The 19,310-nt window shown below is 43.7% G+C and overlaps 1 protein-coding gene and 1 long non-coding RNA gene across 3 annotated transcripts in view; one reads left to right on the top strand and one right to left on the bottom strand.

Moving 5' to 3' along the window:
- The window catches only part of LOC139263437 (protein unc-79 homolog), a 253,255-nt gene that overhangs the window by 165,056 nt on the left and 68,889 nt on the right, over positions 1-19,310 (bottom strand). Inside the window, exons 11-12 of the mRNA XM_070879516.1 lie at positions 10,956-10,984; positions 3,763-3,992 (exon numbers count right to left, since the gene is read on the bottom strand). Coding sequence (XP_070735617.1) covers positions 3,763-3,992; positions 10,956-10,984 — 259 coding nt within the window. The remainder of the gene's footprint in view (positions 1-3,762; positions 3,993-10,955; positions 10,985-19,310) is intronic.
- Positions 18,347-19,310, top strand: part of LOC139263438 (uncharacterized) — a 33,713-nt gene continuing 32,749 nt past the window's right edge. For both annotated transcript variants that reach the window (XR_011593147.1, XR_011593146.1), the window contains exon 1: positions 18,347-18,418. This is a non-coding gene — a long non-coding RNA (uncharacterized lncRNA). The remainder of the gene's footprint in view (positions 18,419-19,310) is intronic.

The raw sequence follows: 19,310 nt of genomic DNA, 5'->3' as shown, positions 1-19,310 counted from the left end.
GGGGGGGTGGGGGATCGCGGGGTCAGGCCAGTGATTGCGGGAGTCAGCAGCGAAAAAGGACTTTAATTTGTTTATGTTGGGAGTTTTGCACACGCGCCACCCAGTGACCGGGAATGGTTCCGGACAAGGGATGGTTCTGGATAAGGGAGGTTCAACCTATAGAACCAAATGTTAAATCAGTAATGGCAACATATTGAACAAGTCAAAAGGTCACTTTCCCAGCTATATGGGAATATTTCTTTAGGAGTTCCCGACAAAATAAGTTTCTGACCCTGGCCATTCAGTCAACTGGAGGTACTTAACTGGCATTTGGCATTTTCTAAAAGAGGCTAAAAGAAAAAAATAATTAAAATATATGTCACTAAAATATATGATGCCATAAAGTGTAAACTAGGTTTCTGAAATATTGCTGGTATAATTTTGTAAATTAGAAGCCATGACTGTGTAGAAAATAACTACTGATTTCAAAGAACTTTAAGAAAGTAATACAGTTTTTCATCTCTTTAAATATTGGCTAGCTGCAATGGAGTTTTTAATTACCAACGAGTTTTAAAGATTGCTCGTGAATATAGAAACATAGAAAATAGGTGCAGGAGTAGGCCATTCGGAGCCTGCACCGATCAATAAGATCATGGCTGATCATTCCCTCAGTACCCCTTCACTGCTTTCTCTCCATACCCCTTGATCCCCTTAGCTGTGAGGGCCATATCTTACTCCCTCTTGAATATATCCAATGAACTGGCATCAACAACTCTCTGCGACAGGGAATTCCACAGGTTAACAACTCTCTGAGTGAAGAAGTTTCTCCTCATCTCAGTCCTAAATGGCCTACCCCTTATCCTAAGACTGTCCCCTGGTTCTGGACTTCCCCAACATCGGGAACATTCTACCTGCATCTAATCTGTCCCGTCCCGTCAGAATCTTATATGTTTCTATGAGATCCCCTCTCATCCTTCTAAACTCCAATGTATAAAGGCCAAGTTGATCCAGTCTCTCCTCATATGTCAGTCCTGCCATCTCTGAAATCAGTCGAGTGAACCTTCGCTGCACTCCCTCAATAGCAAGAATGTCCTTCCTCACATTAGGAGATCAAAACTGAACACAATATTCCAGGTGAGGCCTCACCAAGGCCCTGTACAACTGCAGTAAGACCTCCCTACTCCTATACTCAAATCCCCTAGCTATGAAGGTCAACATACCATTTGCCTTCTTCACCGCCTGCTGTACCTGTATGCCAACTTTCAATGTCTGATGAACCATGACACCAAGGTCTCGTTGCACCTCCCCTTTTCCTAATCTGCCGCCATTCAGATAATATTCTGTCTTTGTGTTTTTGCCCCCAAAGTGGATAACCTCACATTTATCCACATTATACTGCATCTGCCATGCATTTGCCCACTCACCTAACCTGTCCAAGTCATCTTGCAGCCTCCTAGCGTCCTCCTCACAGCTCACACCACCACCCAGTTTAGTGTCATCTGCAAATTCATCTACTAAGCTGAGGTGACTTAGCCAAGGTGGACTGGATACAGCTACTGGAAGGTAAATTAGTGACAGGGCAGTGGGAGGCATTCAAGAAGAATATCCTAAAGGTTCAGACCAAGTATGACAGGATAAATCTTCATTTAGAAAGGCACGGATTAATTGTGGACAGTCAGCATGGATTTGTTCAGGACTAACTTGATTGAATTTTTTGAGGAGTTAACAAGGGTCAATGAGGGTAGTGCATTTGATGTAATGTATATGGATTTTAGCAAGACTTTTGATAAGGTCCCACAAGGCAGACTGGTCACAAAAGTAAAATCCCATGGGATGTAAGGCAAAGTAGCAAGTTGGATCCAAAATTGGCTCAGAGGCAGGAGGCAAAGGGTAATGATTGATGGGTGGTTTTGTGACTGTAAGGCTATTTCCAGTGGGGTTCCACAGGGTTCAATACTGGGTCCCTTGCTTTTTGTAGTACAGGTGCAGCATTCCGAATCCGGAACCCTCGGGACCGAGGCCGTTCCGGATTTTCCGTTTTGCCGGATTTTGGAACGTCTTTCTGATGTCACGAATCCGTAAACACCCAAGCCCACGTTCGTATATTTCCGGATTTCGGAACATCGTGTGGGGGGGGGGGGGGGGGGGGTGTGCGCTCATCGATGAGCTGTTCGTGTCGCCACCGTGGAGTTGTTCGCGCGGGGCCTCGCCGCCGTGAAGATGTTCGGGCGGGGCCCCACCGAAGCGGCCCCGTCACAGAGGAAGTGTTCGGACAGGCCAGTGGGGTGAGGCCCGAGAGCGGGCGGTGGCGGCGAGGCCCGAGGTCGGGCAGTGGCGGCACATCGAGGTCGGCAGGGTCCGGATTCCGGACGACCCTGCCACCAATCGGTCCGGAGTCCCGATTCCGGACCTCCGGATTTTGTACGCTACACCTGTATATATCAATGATTTAGACTTGTATGTAGGGGTATGTTTAAGAAGTTTGCAGATGATACAAAAATCAGCTGTATGGTTGATAATGAAGAAGAAAGCAAGGCAAGAGAATACACATTAAATGGTAGGACACTGACAAGTGTAGAGAAACAAAGGGACCTTGGAGTGCATGTCCACAGATCTCTGAAGGTAGCAGGACAAGTAGATAAGGTGGTTAAGAAGACATACGGAATACTTGCCTTTATTAGCCGAGGCACAGAATACAAGAGCAGGGAGGTTAGGCTTGAACTGTACAAAATACTATTTCGGCCACAGCTAGAGCACTGCATGCAGTTCTGGTCACCACATTACAGGAAAGGTGTGATTGCACTAGAGAGGGTCCAGAGGAGATTTACGAGGACGTTGCCTGGACTGGTGAATTTTAGCTATGAGGAAAGATTGGATTGGCTGGTTTTGTTTTCTTTGGAACAGAGGAGACTGAGGGGAGACCTTATTGAAGTATATAACATTATGAGGGGCCTAGATAGGGTTGATAGGAAGGACCCATTTCCCTTAGCAGAAGGGTCAATACCCAGGGGGCATAGATTTAAAGTATTTGGTAGGAGGTTTAAAGTGGATTTGAGGGGAAATCTTTTCACCCTGAGGGTTGTGGGGAGATGGAACTCACTGCCTGAAAGGGTGGTAGACGCAGAAACCCTCACCACTTTTAAAAAGTACTTGTATATGCACTTGAAGTGCCGTAATCTACAAGGCTACAAACCAAGAGCTGGAACATGGGATTAGGCTAAATAGCTCATTTTCGGCCGGCGCAGACACAATGGGCCAAAATGGCCTCCTTCCATGCTGTAAATTTCTATGATTCTCTGAGTAACATAGCAAAACATCCCAAGGGGCTTCACAGGTACATCATCAAACAAAATTTGGCACCAAGCCACATAAGGAGATATTAGGACAGGTGAACAAACGCTTGGTCAAAGAAGTAGGTTTTCATCATCATCATAGGCAGTCCCTCGGAATCGAGGAGGACTTACTTCCACTTTCAGGTTTTAAGGAGGATCTTAAAGGAGGAGAGAGGGGTAGACAGGTAGAGAGGTTTAGGGAGGGAATTCCAGAGCTTAGGGTCTCGGCAGCTGAAGCCAAAAGTAAAAGCCAAATGTCTGATACTGAATAGCAAAACTGTAGCTTTTAAAACTGATTCATTATAATGCATGGAATGTATTTCCTACAAGAGTTGAGCCTATTATTTTATATAACCATGGTTCGCCATTACAGATGCAGCACAGTATATAAACAGCCATTACAATATATCTTCAGGAAGATCTATTTTTAAGGATTATTATTGTTGATTACCTGACTACTGATTCCACAGTACACACCAGTTCCTCCGCACCACACTCTCTGGTGTTCATAGGAGGGGGTGAAGTCTGGTAAAGGTGAGTCTCTGCTGCAGCACCAATCTCGCTGCTGTGGTGGTTGTAGTGACACCTTTTGCAGTAGCGCACTGGCCTGTTTCCATGATGACCACAACATCCTGCCGAGAAGCAGGTCACAACGGCTCTCCTAACGTGTGAGCTACAATTCTTAGGAGGAGCAAAACCATCATGTTAATTAAACAAACTTCAAGTTCTAATTTTTATTACTAGAAAACATTTTCTGGGATGTTGCCAAGCGTTAAACTTCCATGCAGCCCCAATGTGCGGATCATGATGGAGTGACCAACAGCTTTGGAGGGGTTTGAATATTTTCTTTGCTGTTGGTGAAACATCATGGACAACCTTAACAAAATGAATATCTGCTTGTACTTTTCCTGTTAGTTATATTTTAGAAATTTCCAGACAGCCCATTCAGAAACTGGCCAGATGGCAAACCTAACCAAGTTAGTGCATGTAATAAAAACAAAGTGCTGGAAACACTCAACAGGTCAGGCAACATCTGTGGAGAGAAACAGTTAACGTTTCAGGACAATTTAGTTCTGATGAAAGGTCATCGACCTGAAAAGTTAGCTCTGCTTCTTGCTCCACAGATGATGCCTGACCTGTTGAGTGTTTCCAGCACTTTGTTTTTATTTCAGATTTCCAGCATCCGCAGTACTTGGCTTTTAAGTTAGCGTGTGTGATGAGTCAGGTCTGTTTCCAGCTCAGCCACCTAATTTTCCTCATCTAGAGGTAAAGGAACACCCCATACATTATGCTCCTAGGTTTGGATTCAACCTATAAATTAGCATTGACATCACAGCCCACTCCCTCAACTAAAAGGTTGTCTCAGTCGAAAATTGAAGTATTTGTGAGGTTCAATTTAAAACTATCTGCCACTTAATTCTAAACACAAGTGTAGTAATATTCTCACTATTAAGTGACCTTCTCCCTTCACCTTGCTAAGGTAAAAAAAAAATGTTGCAGGACAACACTAAGATTGGCTGTGTGGTTGATAATGAAGAGGAAAGTCATGGATATCAATCTACTGGTCAGGTGGGCAGAGCAGTGGCAAATAAAATTTAATTCAGAGAAGTGTGAGGTGATGCACTTTGGGAGGGCTAATAAGGAAAGGGTATACACATTAAACAGTAGGCCACTTAATAGTGTAGATGAACAAAGGGACCTTGGAGTGCTTGTCTACAGATCCCTGAAAGTAGCAGGCCAGGTGGATAAGATGGTTAAGAAGGCATACGAAATGCTTGCGTTTATTGGCCGAGGGATAGAATACAAGAGTAAGGAGGTTATGCTTAAATTGTATAATACTTTGGTTAGGCCACAGCTGGAGTACTGCGTGCAGTTCTGGTCACCGTATTATAGGAAGGACATGATTGCACTAGAGAAGGTGCAGAAGAGATTTACTAGGATGCTGGCTGGAATGGAGAATCTTAGTTATGAGGACAGATTGGATAGGCTGGGTTTGTTCTCATTGGAACAGAGAAGGTTGAGAGGAGATCTCATCGAGGTGTGCAAAATATTGAATGGGCTGGACATAGTGGATATTAGGGGTCTATTTCCATTGGTGAAGGGGGCTATTACGAGGGGGCATAGTTTTAAGGTGGTTAGTGGAAGGTTTAGAGGGGATTTGAGGGGGGGGGCTTCTTTACACAGAGGGTTGTGGGGATCTGGAACTCGCTGCCTGGAAGAGTGGTGGATGCAGAAACCCTCACCACTTTTAAGAGATGGTTGGATGGGCACTTACTAAAGTGCCGTAACCTGCAGGATAATGGGTTATAGAGCTGGTAATTGGGATTAGACTAGACGACCTTTTGTCGATCGGCGCAGATAAAATGGTAAGTAGAAGGGAATAGAACACGGCCAGGGTGATCTCCTGGACTAGTTTTGATCGCCTGGATGGGTCGGAGAGGAATTTTCCCAGATTTTTTTCTCCCTAAATTGGCTTGGGTTTTTAATCCGGTTTTTGCCTCTCCCAGGAGATCACATGGCTCCAGTTGGGGTGGAGTGTAGATGTTTTTAGTATAAAGGATGTTGCAGTGTTGTGGGGCGGACTGGTTGGGCTGGGTGCTCTTTGCCTTTCCAATATTGTTCATGGGTTTGTATGTAACCTTTAGGGCTGCTGACCAAGGGCCATGCAGCTCTTTGTTGGCCGGCACAGACACGATGGGCCGAAATGGCCTCCTTCTGCACTGTAAATTTCTATGTTTCTATATTTAAAGTTTACTGAAAGTTCCTTCCCCATTTCACCTAAATAAAATGAACTTGAGAAGAATCCTGATCGGTATCTTTTCTGGTCCTGAATAGAGATCACCAAGTGACCATAAGGCTCCCAACATAGAAATCTCAGTGAACGGCTAAGTTCTGGTGTGTACTTATAAATGACATCAGCTGACTGGATTGTTGCTGGATGTGCAGGTTTAGTTATTGGTGGGCATTGGTACTGGTACATTCTAAATTAATTATTCCATCTCTTCCCCAAGGCATTATCAAATATGTTGAAACATGTAACTCTGCTTAACAGGCTTAACATAAGAATTAGGGCTATCAAGTCTATTCCTTTTTTTTTTATGTACTTAACACCCAGTGATGGGCATTGCTGAGTTGATGAACAGAACATTTAATCAATCTGTGTTTTTGAAATACTTTTTCTCCCCTTTTCAACACCAAATCAAACACATGGCTGAAATTGTTTCCCATTCCGAACTGAATTCCGGTTAAACTGCAGGAAGCAGTTGACAAAGTCAGCACATTACACGGGATGTTGGACAGTGGATCAGCAACATTATTGACCTACCCGTTTGGAGAACCTGCTGTATTGTCACATGCGTATTTTCTGGTCATAGCTCCTTACTAATGGCACCGAAGGGATGGGAAAAATAAAAGGCTTGTCATGGACCATTTCTATTATATCACCAAGAGAAAGTCTCTCTAAACCTTATGGTGACAGTTATGGCTAAATAAAAAAATCTTGTCTACCAGATGGCCCATGGCCATCTAATTCATCCAAACTACCTGTAGTTTGCTCATTTAATCTTAGTAGAACTGACTGTTTCTACAATTTATAAAAAGCTCTAATCTCCTGCCAATAAACAACTACATTGTCAGAGGGCAATGTCTCCCTTGTGCTAGATTTGGCTCCTATTTTTAAAAAGTCTGAATCTCCTTCAGTTTTACCTATCTTAGCAATGTCAAATTACATGAGATATTTAGAAACATTTAGTTCAAAGCTGATATTAATCGTTGATCACACATCTGGAGTAAAACAATACAAATTATCTGAGAAGTAAAGCAGTATAAAAAAACATTTACGTACATTATGACGTATAGGAGGAAAGATTTCCTTTGCATTATTTGCAACAGATAGAGAAAAACAACAACTGTACAACAAATAATAATCAAATGAAATCTACTCTACCTCTCCCCCGCCCCCACCCCCCACCCCCACCCCGTAGAAATGGAAAACATCCACTCAATACAAAAATAATAAAAATTTTTGCCTTGAAGAAAAAATTATCAATTGTTCCAGTAGCACATATATTGGTATACCAATGTGTCATATGACAAAGTGGTAGCTACACAGAAATTACATTGCTGCAATTTGTCCTACAGCAAAATTCTCTACTTAGGGGGATGTTATTAAAGACTCCGCATTTCCCCACAGAGAGAAAAGGAAAACTGCAGGGAAAGTTAAACTGTTCCATTTTCACATAGCTCCTTTAGTCATTCAATAACAGCATTGATGTGTCTTTTTTAAGATGACGTAACAATTAGGTGGACTGTGATGGCTGTATCAAGGGAAGGATTTTAATAAATTTATGCCACTAGTAGTTGTTGGGAGCACTAAAAGACTGGAGTATCGGCAAGCAACAGATTTTCCACATTGTAGCTGCCCTATGGTGCAGGGGGAGTTAATACATTATGTAGCCCAGAAAAATAGCAGCAACATTAATATAAAATAATATTTCCATTTTTTGCACCAGAGTCATTATTAATTTTCCAAAAATAAATATAATTAATATGAACTTTGGAAATTACTATAGCACCTATTAAAAATTTAAAGAAACAATTAATAACCCTTATTATATATGATTAGGTATTCAAATAACTTGCTGATTCTCGGTCAACATCTTCATGATGACTTAAAAGTGTTGAGACTTTAAGAAACTGAAATTATATACTGAGGCATAATATCCGCTATTTGTGACTATTCTGTACCCAAACATAATGGATAAGCAAATACTAAAAACAATCAGGAGAATACTTCAGAGAAAATGCCTGTGGTCGTCAGACACATCTCATGGGTATTAAATTCCTTTCTCTTAAAGACACAATAGTAGTAACTGCATCTCTTTGATGTTGAATAACATTAAGCAGCAACTGAAACAAATTCTGCCATTGTGGCTAATGCACTCAATCATTCTAATGCATAAATAAATCTATACATAATGATTAAATTGAAAATGTCTCATCAAAAAGTTACTTTAGAAAAACTAAACAAACTGGTCTCCTTAAAATTAAATTTATTGAGTATGCTTGAAATTAAATTTAAAATTATGCTTTCATGACATAAGATCAATTAATTTTGTTTTTCTCTTGAGTACTTTCTCCAATATCATATTTCAAAATCGTTTTGCAAAATATGCCAATGAAAACTTTGTTTTTTGGAAGGGAAGATTGTAATTTACATTTCTGATGTATTGTTTAAAAATGGGAAAATACAGCAATGGAAAGCTTTTTTTTGGGGGGGTGGGGGGGAACGGTTAGTCTAAAACCAAGTAGCCTTTGCATAGCATTTACAGTATGCTTTTAAACTAGTAACACGCATTTTTGTAGAACTGTGCATTTTTCTATGATTCTTTCTTCTTTGTCATAAATGGTAGTTATTCATCCAGGACAACTAATTGCACCTGGCAGGATTTGTAGTGTATGCCTGCAGAAACAGTTCACATGTTACTGTAACTGAAGCAAAGTATTACTTCCATAAAATTATGGAAATCGAAGGCTGTTTCTAAATGGAAACTGAACTAAAGAAAATTGTTTTTCAAATCCAATTAACCTCTCAAAAAGATTCACCATTCAATTTAACTAAATTCCAGCACAGCCAGAATGGGCCGAATGGCCTCCTTCTTTGCCGTAAACTTCAATGATTTTAAATAAACTACTGGCTCATAAAACACACCAGCAATTAGACTTCTGTTGCCAAAATATTGCTGAAGTAAAGATGATGCAGAAGAAAGCTAATAATTCTTTTCAACATAATGCAGAATTTTTTCTCTTTTCTGGCTGAAGTCATTGTTATTTTATTTTAGTATCCTACAAACCGGGTATAGCAAAGGAATAAGTTTCCATTCTGCAAGACAAACTAATATGGTAAATACTGAAACCAAAAGGACTGAAACATCAAGAAGCCATATGAAAAGCATAAATGTGACTGGTTCAGCTCGATGAAGATTGCACATCTGGTTTCTTCAGATGCACAGTGTATGTACAATCAGCCACGATGTAAGTATATTGGCATTTTTTTTAAATTATTTACATTTTATTGCAGTTACGAATTACAATGCTTCAAGCAATATATAGCGGACAGATGTAAAATGAATTTCAAATGTTAGAAATATAAAAAAATTTAAAATAATGTAACTTTTGAGTTGTATTGTTCATATCCAAAAAATCTAAAGCCAAGGGCTGAATTATATTAGTATTACATGATGGATAAATTTTTGGGTTTTATTGCCACAGTAGAAACAATAAAGACCTATCCTGCCCAGCTCCTATTGGCCACAGTGCAAAAGGAGGGTCAATCTGCATTAATATGCCTTTTTGTTTGTATCACAGTACTTTTTAAGTGGCGTGACGGACATGGTGCACTCTACACTGTGGAGAAGTGGAGTATTTGCCCAGATAACAATAATTAAAAATGATTTTAATAAAAACTTATTCAGAGCTGACGCTGATGGGTCAACTATCCAACAAGGTTTTAGTAGCTTGTGTTGATGTTGCTTTATTTTCAAATGCTATGCCTCTTCATTTCTTGTTTTGGGAAAGAAATGGTCCCTGATTTTGTAAAGTACCATATGAACTGGTTTCTTCTCCATTGTTTCTGTGACATTCGGCACCAAAACTGTGTCAAATACATTTAAATAGATATACGAGGGGCAAATTTCGGTATCGCCCCGTTTGGGGCGGGAACCAAGGCGAGGCGGGACTTGCTGCGCCCAGCAAGGAAGTCCCGCCCTGGCCGTGAAATTGGGGTGACCGTCCCAGAGAGGAAGTGGAGCACAATGTTGGGCGCTCCACTTCCCCTCGGGGCGGGACCAGGGCTGTAAGCGTGTGAATTTTCCAGCACTATGCGGAGCGCCTTGGAGTGCTGGCACGAGCATAGGGCCCTCCCTTTCCATTAAAGCGGAGGGGGCACTGCGAGCTCTGCAGTGGGGCGAGGGGCCACCACTATGCCATCGGGGAATGGGGTGCCGTGACCGCTGCCCAACACAGAATCGGAGTGCTTGGGTACAGCATCGCAGCACGGACCCCGCAAAATCGTCCGTGAAAGGCCCAATCGGTAAGTTGGCAAAAAAAAATGGCGGCTTGCACCTCCCCATTACTTTTCACCCTCGAGTGGAGTGCAGCCCGGTTCGCGACGCATGAGTCTGGCGCAAACATCGCCCACAGCGGCCTCGCGTGGTTACCCAATTTTTGCTGAAGGGCAAAAACAGGTCGCTGCGCAGTGGCCTGGGGCTCTAATGTGTTGCTGAAATAATGCGAATTGCTCCCCCATGATATTTATTCACTTGCATGAAATGTAACTTTATTTTGCTGAATAAATTAGCAGAACAGTGTCCTGGGCACTGGCAGCTATGGTCTGTGGGTGCAATATAATTCAGCTCTATGTTCACTTCCTCTCCGTTAAACCATTGGAATTTTAAAATTTTATTTAGTTGCCTGAAACACTGGCAAATTCATGAAAGCATGTTACAGCATAAGTACAGTATGCAGCCTGGTGATCAAACAAAAACTACTGCACGATGGAATAAGCTGACAGAAGTACACCAATGAACCACAAGACGAAAACCACATCCACTGGAACTTTTCCACCAGACTACAAACTGGTCTTACCTTCTTCTGACAAATAGCAGAAATTTCAGCTGTAAAGGCGAAGGATATACAAACATATCAAAATGGACAAATAACGAACAATCATTGCTGGGACTGACCACTGTAAAACAGATAAGCATTCGGCAAAAAAATTAATTAATGCCAATATTTTAATGAAGAAAACAGAAAGAACAAATATGGAACGAAACAATGCAAACAATCTCTTAATAATTATATACGCTGCTTGACAATGGGACTCATTTAAAGGCCTAGAAAATTTGATTGCACAGCGAGAAACAGGCATGCTGAACCCAATATAGCTTGCGGCGTGCATGCTCTCAGTCTGCATGTCATATTGGTGAGGGCGCCCTGCAGTCATCTGCCTGAAACTGGCATTAGGCCCACTGCTTATGCATATCAAGGGCCTAATGCAGATTGCAGGTCCCTTTGTAAAATTTCTTTGTGACTGACCACAGCATGCTGAGGCCAATTTTCTCAGACGTACAGCAGCTGAAGCAGTGGTCCTTAAAGGGACTACTGTGGGCTGCCACCCAGAAGGCAAGTTTAACATTTGTTTCCTTACCTGATTATTATTAAAACTGTGGGCCCCTAACAGCGGCGCTTGCCCCAGCACACACCCCAACCCCCATCCCCGCCTGATTGCCTCACCGCCAGGACTCACCTAAAGACCTCGGCTGACAGGCTAATTTACTGTGCTCCTGCTGTTGGCCTCATTAGGTGCACATAGCATGCAATGCACCAGGAGCGGCTCCCAATTCAGGGGCGATCCAATTTCTAGCCTAAAGTGTCTTAACGATTTTGAAATGGCACCTTTACAAAGATTCATTTTAAATGCTTTTAGCACAGCTGGAAATTGCGTTTACTTCTTTCATTTAGAAAGAGAGAAGGAACTTGCATTTATATCACACCTTTCACATCCTCAGGGTGTCTCAGAGAGTCAAAACAATCTTTTCTCTACTGCCCAGAAATAATATAATGGAGCAACTCATCCTATTTTTTTCTTTTAAGTATGTACCTCAGAACTATAAAGTGAGGTGAACAGACTGAATGCCATTTTATGGGAGAAGAAAAAAAAACTAAACTTTCTTTTCATTTGCTCTTCCAGTGGAGAATCTGCTATTAAACTGCTACTGTCATTTGCAGTCAGTTCTTGCTGATACTTCAAAGGGAAACACTGAAAATGGTTTTGACAAAACATATGTTTCTTGTCTTCTTCAATCACAAAAACACATAAGAATAAAATAACTCATCCAACCAAAATGTACTTAGTCAGGCAGTAGCTTATGCATATTAGTAAGAAATTACAAAGAACCAAATTCTACATAAGAATATAAGAAATAGGAGCAGAAGTAGGCCATACAGCCCTTTGAGCCTGCTCCACCATTCAATAAGATCATGACTGATCTTCAACCTCAACTCCACTTCCCTGCCTGATCCCCATATACCTTGATTCCCCTAGAGTCCAAAAATCTATCTTAGCCTTGTATATACTCAATGATTCAGCATCCACTGCCCTTTGAGGTAGAGAATTCCAAAGATTCACAACCCTCAGTGAAGAAACTCCTCCTCATCTCAGTCTTAAATGGCCTACTCTTTATCCTAAGACTATGCACCCTAGTTCGAGACTCTCCAGCCAGGGGAAACAACCTCTCAGCATCTACACTGTAAATCCCCCTCAGAATCTTATATGTTTCACTGAGATCACCTCTCATTCTTCTAAACTCAATCTACTCAATTTCTCCTCAAAGGGCAACCCTCTCATCTCAGAAATCAATCTAGTGAACCTTTGTTGCACCGCATCTAAGGCAAGTATACTATTCCCCAGATAAGGAGACCAAGACTGTGCACAGTACGCCAGGTGTAGTCTTACCGAAGCCCTGTACAAGTGTAGCAAGACTTCCTTACTCTTGTACTCCAACCTCCTTGCGATAAAGGCCAGTGTGCCATTTGCCTTCCTAATGGCTTGCTGTACCTGCATGTTAACTTTCTGTGATTCCTGTACGAGGACACTTAAATCTCTCTGAACACCAACATTTAATAGTTTCTCTCCATTCAAAAAAAAATACTGTTTTTCTATTCTTCCTACCAAAGTGAATAGCCTTACATTTCCCCACATTACACCCCATCTGCCACCTTATTGCCTACTCCCTTAACCCTTACCAAGGAAGAAGATACTGCCAAAGTCAGTGAAAGAGGAGGTATTTGAGATACTGGATGGGATAAAAACTGATAAGGAGAAGGTATGTACTAGAAATGCTGGCTGTACTTAAAGTAGGTAAGTTACCAGGACCGGATGGGATGCATCTTAGGAGGCTGAAGGAAGTAAAGGTAGAAATTGCATAGGTACTGGTCATAATCCTCCAATACTCCTTGGATATGGGGCTGGTGTCAGAGGACTGGAGAATTGCAAATCTTACACCCTTGTTCAAAAAAGGATGCAAGGATAAACCCAGCAACTATAGCCCAGTCACTTTCCTAGAATCATAGAATGGTTACAGCATGGAAGAAGGACATTCGGCCCATCGAGTCCGTTTAACCTTGGTAGTGGGGGAGCTTTTAGAAACGATAATCCGGGGCAAAATTAACAGTCACATGGACAGGTATGGATTACTTAAGGAAAGCTAGCATAGATTGATAAAGGCAAATTGTGTTTAACTAACTTCATTGAGATTTTGGATGAGGCAACAGAGAGGGTTGATGAGGGTAATGCCATTGATGTGTACATGGACTTCCAAAAGATATTTGATAAAGTGCTACATAATAGGCTTGCCAGCCAAGTTGAAGCCCATGGAATAAAAGGGACATTGGCAGCACGAATATGAAATTGGCTAAATGACAGGAAACAGAGAGTAGTGGTGAACGGTTGTTTCTCGGACTGGAGGAAGATATACAGTGGTGTTCTCCAGGGGTCAGTACTAGGACCACTGCTTGTCTTGATATATGTAAATGGCTTGGATGTGGGTGTACAAGGCACAATTTCAAAATTTGCAGATGACACAAAACTTGGAAGTATAGTGGAGGATAGTGATAGACTTCAAGAAGACATAAACAGGCTGGTGAAATGACAGGTAGACAGACACATGGCAGATGAAATTTAACGCAGAAAAGTGCGAAGTGATAAATTTTGAAAGGAAGAATAAGTAGAGGCACTATAAACTAAAGGGGACAATTCTAAAGGGGATGTATGAACAGAGACCTGTGGGTATATGAGCACAAATCATTGAAGATGGCAGGGCAGGTTGAGAAAGCAGTTAAAAAAGCATATGGGATCCTGGGCGTCATAAATAGAGGCATGGAGTACAAAAGCAAGTCATCTATGATGAACCTTTATAAAACACTGGTTCGGCTTCAACTGGAATATTGTGTCCAATTCTTTAGGAAGGATGTGAAGGCCTTAGAGAGGGTGAAGAAAAAATTTACAAGAATGGTTCCGGGGATGAGGGACTTCAGTGACATGGATAGACTGGAGAAGTTGGGATTGTTCTTGATACGTCCTTACTACACAGTATAAATGCACACGAGGCCCATGCTTGAGAGGTCAGTCTGTGACCTGTCCTTTATTCCTTAGCACTCAAGTGATGAAGGTGGGTGGAGCTTCCCCTTTTATACCTGAAGGTCCAGGTTAGGAGTGTCTCCCACCTAGTGGTCAGTGTTCTCACGGTGTACAACTTAGGTCAGTTTATACATGGGTTACAATGCTGGCTGAATATATGACATCACCTACCCCCCCAAAGTCTTATTGGGATCACAGGTTGAGTCTCTCTGGTGGTTTACGCTCCCTTGTAGAGTGCCTGAGTTGGGGCTCCGGTTGTTGGGCGCTGGCCTGAGTGTCTGCTGTTTGCAGTGCCTCAGGCCTGTCCGGACTGCCCACAGTGACTGGGCTCTCCTCCCTTTGGTTCTGGTGTTCGGTCACCTGTGGTGGAGTGAACTCTATATCGTGTTCTTCCTCTGCTTCTTCCATGGGGTTGTTGAACCTCCTTTTTGTTTGATCCACATGTTTGCGGCATGTGTCTGCCTACCTGTCATTTCACCAGCCTGTCTATGTCTTCTTGAAGTCTATCACTATCCTCCACTATACTTCCAAGTTTTGTGTCATCTGCAAATTTTGAAATTGTGCCTTGTACACCCACATCCAAGCCATTTACATATATCAAGACAAGCAGTGGTCCCAGACTTTAATCTGACGGGCTGTCACGGGTGAGCCTTGGCTTCCGAAAGCTTCAACAGCCATGACCATCTCAGCACCATGCTCGGTAGCCCCCTCAGTGGTGGCTAGTGGGAGCCTGCTGAGTGCATTGGCGCAGTTTTCGGTGCCCGGTCTGTGCCGAATTGTGTCGTCATAGGCAGCTAACGTGAGTGCCCACCTCTGTATGCGGGCCGATGCGTTTGCATTTATGGCCTTGTTGTCGGCCAAAAGGGACGTTAGGGGTTTGTGATCGGTTTCCAGCTCAAATTTCCTGCCAAACAGGTACTGGTGCATTTTCTTTACCGCATATACACATGCGAGCACCTCCTTTTCTACCATCCCGTAGCCCCTTTCTGCCTGTGACAGACTCCTGGAGGCATAAGCTACCGGCTGTAACTGACCCTTGGCATCGACATGCTGCAACACACACCCGACATCATAGGACGATGCATCGCACGTTAACACAAGTTTCTTACATGGGTCATATAGCGTTAACAGATTGTTGGAACATAACAAATTGCGTGCTCTATTAAAAGCCCTTTCCTGGCTGTTCCCCCAGACCCATTCGTGACCTTTGCATAGCAGCACGTGTAGCGGCTCTAGCAGCGTGCTCAATTTGGGAAGAAAGTTACCAAAATAGTTCAGGAGCCCCAGGAACGAACGCAGCTCCGTCGTGTTACAGGGTCTGGGTGCTCTCTGGATCGCTTCCGTCTTGGATGCAGTAGGGCTGATCCCGTCTGCTGCTACCCTCATCCCCAGGAATTCTACCTCTGGAGCTAGGAATATGCACTTCGCCTTTTTCAGTCGTAGACCTACCCGGTCCAGCCTGCGTAGCACCTCCTCCAGGTTGTGGAGGTGTTCTTCAGTATCGTAACCCGTAATGAGGATGTCGTCCTGAAAAACCACTGTCCCTGGAATCGACTTGAGGAGGCTTTCCACATTTCGTTGGAAGATCGCGGCGGCCGAGCGAATCCCGAACGGACATCTGTTGTACTCAAACAACCCCTTGTGTGTCGTGATGGTGGTCAGCTTCTTCGACTCACTCGCCAGCTCCTGGGTCATGTAAGCTGAGGTCAGGTCCAATTTTGAAAAAAGTTTGCCACCGGATAGCGTCGCAAAGAGGTCCTCCGCTCTCGGTAGCGGGTACTGGTCTTGGAGTGACACCAGATTGATGGTGGCCTTGTAATCGCCACATATCCTGACCAACCCATCCGCCTTAAATCGGGCTTGCCCAGTCACTGAATTCGACTGGCGAGATGATGCCTTCCCTCAACAGGCGGTCCAATTCGCCTTCTATCTTTTCCCGCATCACGTATGTCCCCGCTCTGGCCTTGTGGTGTACTGGTCTGGCGTCCGGGTTTATGTGAATCACTACCTTGGTCCCCATGAAAGTGCCAATGCCGGGTTGAAATAATGAGTCAAATTTGTCCAGGACCTGTGAGCATGATACTCGCTCCACAGAGGAAATTGCATTGACATTGCCCCATTTCCAGTTCATGACAGCAAGCCAACTCCTCCCCAATAGTGCGGGACCGTCCCCTGGGACAATCCAGAGTGGCAACCTGTTCTCCGAATCTTTGTGGGTCACGACTAGCGTGGCGCTGCCTGCACCGGAATGATCTGCTTTGTGTAAGTCCGTAGCTGTGCGCCAAAGGCGATAATTTTGGCCTCCTGGCCTTGGATGCCCACAACTTTTCGAACTGTTTGATACCCATCAGGGACTGGCTGGCACCCGTGTCTAACTCTATTGATACTGGGATGCCATTGAGGAGCACTTTCATCATTATCGGTGGCGTCCTGGTGTATGAACTGTATACGTGCTCCACATGAACTCGCTGAACTGCAGTGTCCATTTCTGCAATTTCTGCAGGTATTTTGCTCATCTCTGCAAACTCCGGCTGAATGTATGCCTCCATGCCTCCAGCATGAGTTGCGGTTTGAAACAAAAGATCCCTTGCCAGTCGATCGTCCCTGACTGCCCCTGTTATTGTCCTTGAGTGCACCATTAACAGGTGTTGATGGCCCCATTACTGGCCGTATTGTCCCTTGCAATGGTGTGAATCGCTGTTCAGCTTGCCATTGTCTCTGTCGAACTCCCCCTCTGGGTTTGACTACATGTTGGGGCATGCCTGACTGCCCTTGTCTGCCTGGAGAACTGTGTGCTGCTTTAACAATGTTGAATCTCTGTCCCAACCATTCCTTAACACAGTACCTCTCGTCTGTTCTGCTAGTGGCCATGCTCGCGTGGTTTAAATCCCAGTTTCTTGTCGCCATTGATACGTCCTTACTACACAGTATAAATGCACACGAGGCCCATGCTTGAGAGGTCAGTCTGTGACCTGTCCTTTATTCCTTAGCACTCAAGTGATGAAGGTGGGTGGAGGTTCCCCTTTTATACCTGAAGGTCCAGGTTAGGAGTGTCTCCCACCTAGTGGTCAGTGTTCTCACGGTGTACAACTTAGGTCAGTTTATACATGGGTTACAATGCTGGCTGAATATATGACAGTTCTCCTTAGAGCAGAGAAGGTAGAGAGGAGATTTGATAGCCCTGTTCAAAATCATGAGAGATCTCGACAGAGTAGATAGAGAGAAACTGTTCCCATTGGCAGAAGGGTTGATAACCAGAGGACACAGATTTAAGGTCATTGGCAGAAGAACCAAAAGCAACATGAGGAAACATTGTTTTACGCAGTGGTTAAGATCTGGGATGCACTGCCTGAAAGGGTGAGGGAGGTAGATTCAACTGTGGCTTTCAAAAAGGAATTGGATAAGAACCTGAATGGAAACATTTTCAGCTCTACGGGGAAAGTGCGAGTTGTGGGACTAGCTGAAGTGCTCTTGCAGAGAACGAGCATGGGCTCGACGGGCTGAATGGCCTCCTTCTGTGCTATAATCATTCTATGATTCTAACCCATCTATATCCCTTTGCAGGCTCTGTGTGTCCTCACAGCTTACTTTCCCACCTAACTTGGATACATTAGACTCAGGGATGGATTTTCATCTCCTCTCCGCTCTATATTCCATCATGGAGCGGCGGCAATGGCGGCGGTGAGGTATTCTGGCCGGGTGGTCAGCCTCCAGCGTCTCGCAGCGATCCTCGGGTCCGGTTTTGCGGTGGCACGGAGCAGCAACACCCGGAAGAGCTGCACCAGTGTGCAACGCCCCTGCTTGTGACACCGGAGCGAGTTTTGACTCTTGCCTGACCCGTACCCTCAAAGCGCGTCCCGCATTGATCACCTGGGAAATCAGGCGGTGCAAAGTTACTGACAGCGGAGAGGTAAGTGATGGACTCCTAAGGTTAGTGTGATTGTTTTTTCTTTTATTTTCTTTTAGCGATTTGTGGTGTGGTGGTGTGGGCAATGTTTGAGGCATTTTGTTTTAGGACTTCGCTAGCAGCGCTCCAACCCGGCTTTTTAGTTCGGGAGTTTTCCATGCTAACACCCAAAGAGAGGTGTACAACACTTCCCTTAGCAGCCCCTGACCCAGGGCCCAGCTGCCCAATGTTACTTACTGGGGCACAAACTGTTCCCGGGGGCAAACTGGACTGTCCCACCGCCATTATCGCCCCCAACACAACAAAGCCAAAAATCGAGCCCTCAGTCTCTTCATCCAAGTCATTAATATAAATTAATGTAAATAGTTGAGGCTCAAGCACTGATCCTCGCAGCCTGCCAATCCAAAAATGACCCCTTTATCACTACTCTCTGTTTTCTGCCCATTAACCAATCCTCTCTCCATGCTAATAAATTACCCCCGACCCCATGAGCCCTTATCTTGCTTAACAACCTTTCACGTGGCACCTAATCAAATGTATTTTGGAAATTCTATTGGAACATGGCACTGAATAAGTAGCAACACAGAGGCTTACTATCCAGTCCATAACACATCATCAGCAATTTGGACCTATGGACAATCTCCCATTTCTGCATATTCCCTGGTTGGCTAGAGGAGAAGGGCTAATAATGCTTGATTTATATCATAGACCGCTTGCACATCTGTACATACAGGGCTTCCTTTCACCTTCCTGCTGATAAACCACACTGTTTGTAATGCATCACCAGCAGTTATTCTTTCCATATAATGGCAAGGGAGCAATTTTCACAAATACCCACTAATATGGTGCTTCTTCCATTGCTAAGAAAAGTTGTGAGGAGAAATTAATTGTTATT

The sequence above is a fragment of the Pristiophorus japonicus genome, chromosome 4, assembly GCF_044704955.1.
Source record: "Pristiophorus japonicus isolate sPriJap1 chromosome 4, sPriJap1.hap1, whole genome shotgun sequence".
Classification (NCBI taxonomy): Eukaryota; Metazoa; Chordata; class Chondrichthyes; family Pristiophoridae; genus Pristiophorus; species Pristiophorus japonicus.
This window is presented reverse-complemented; position numbering and strand designations above follow the sequence as displayed.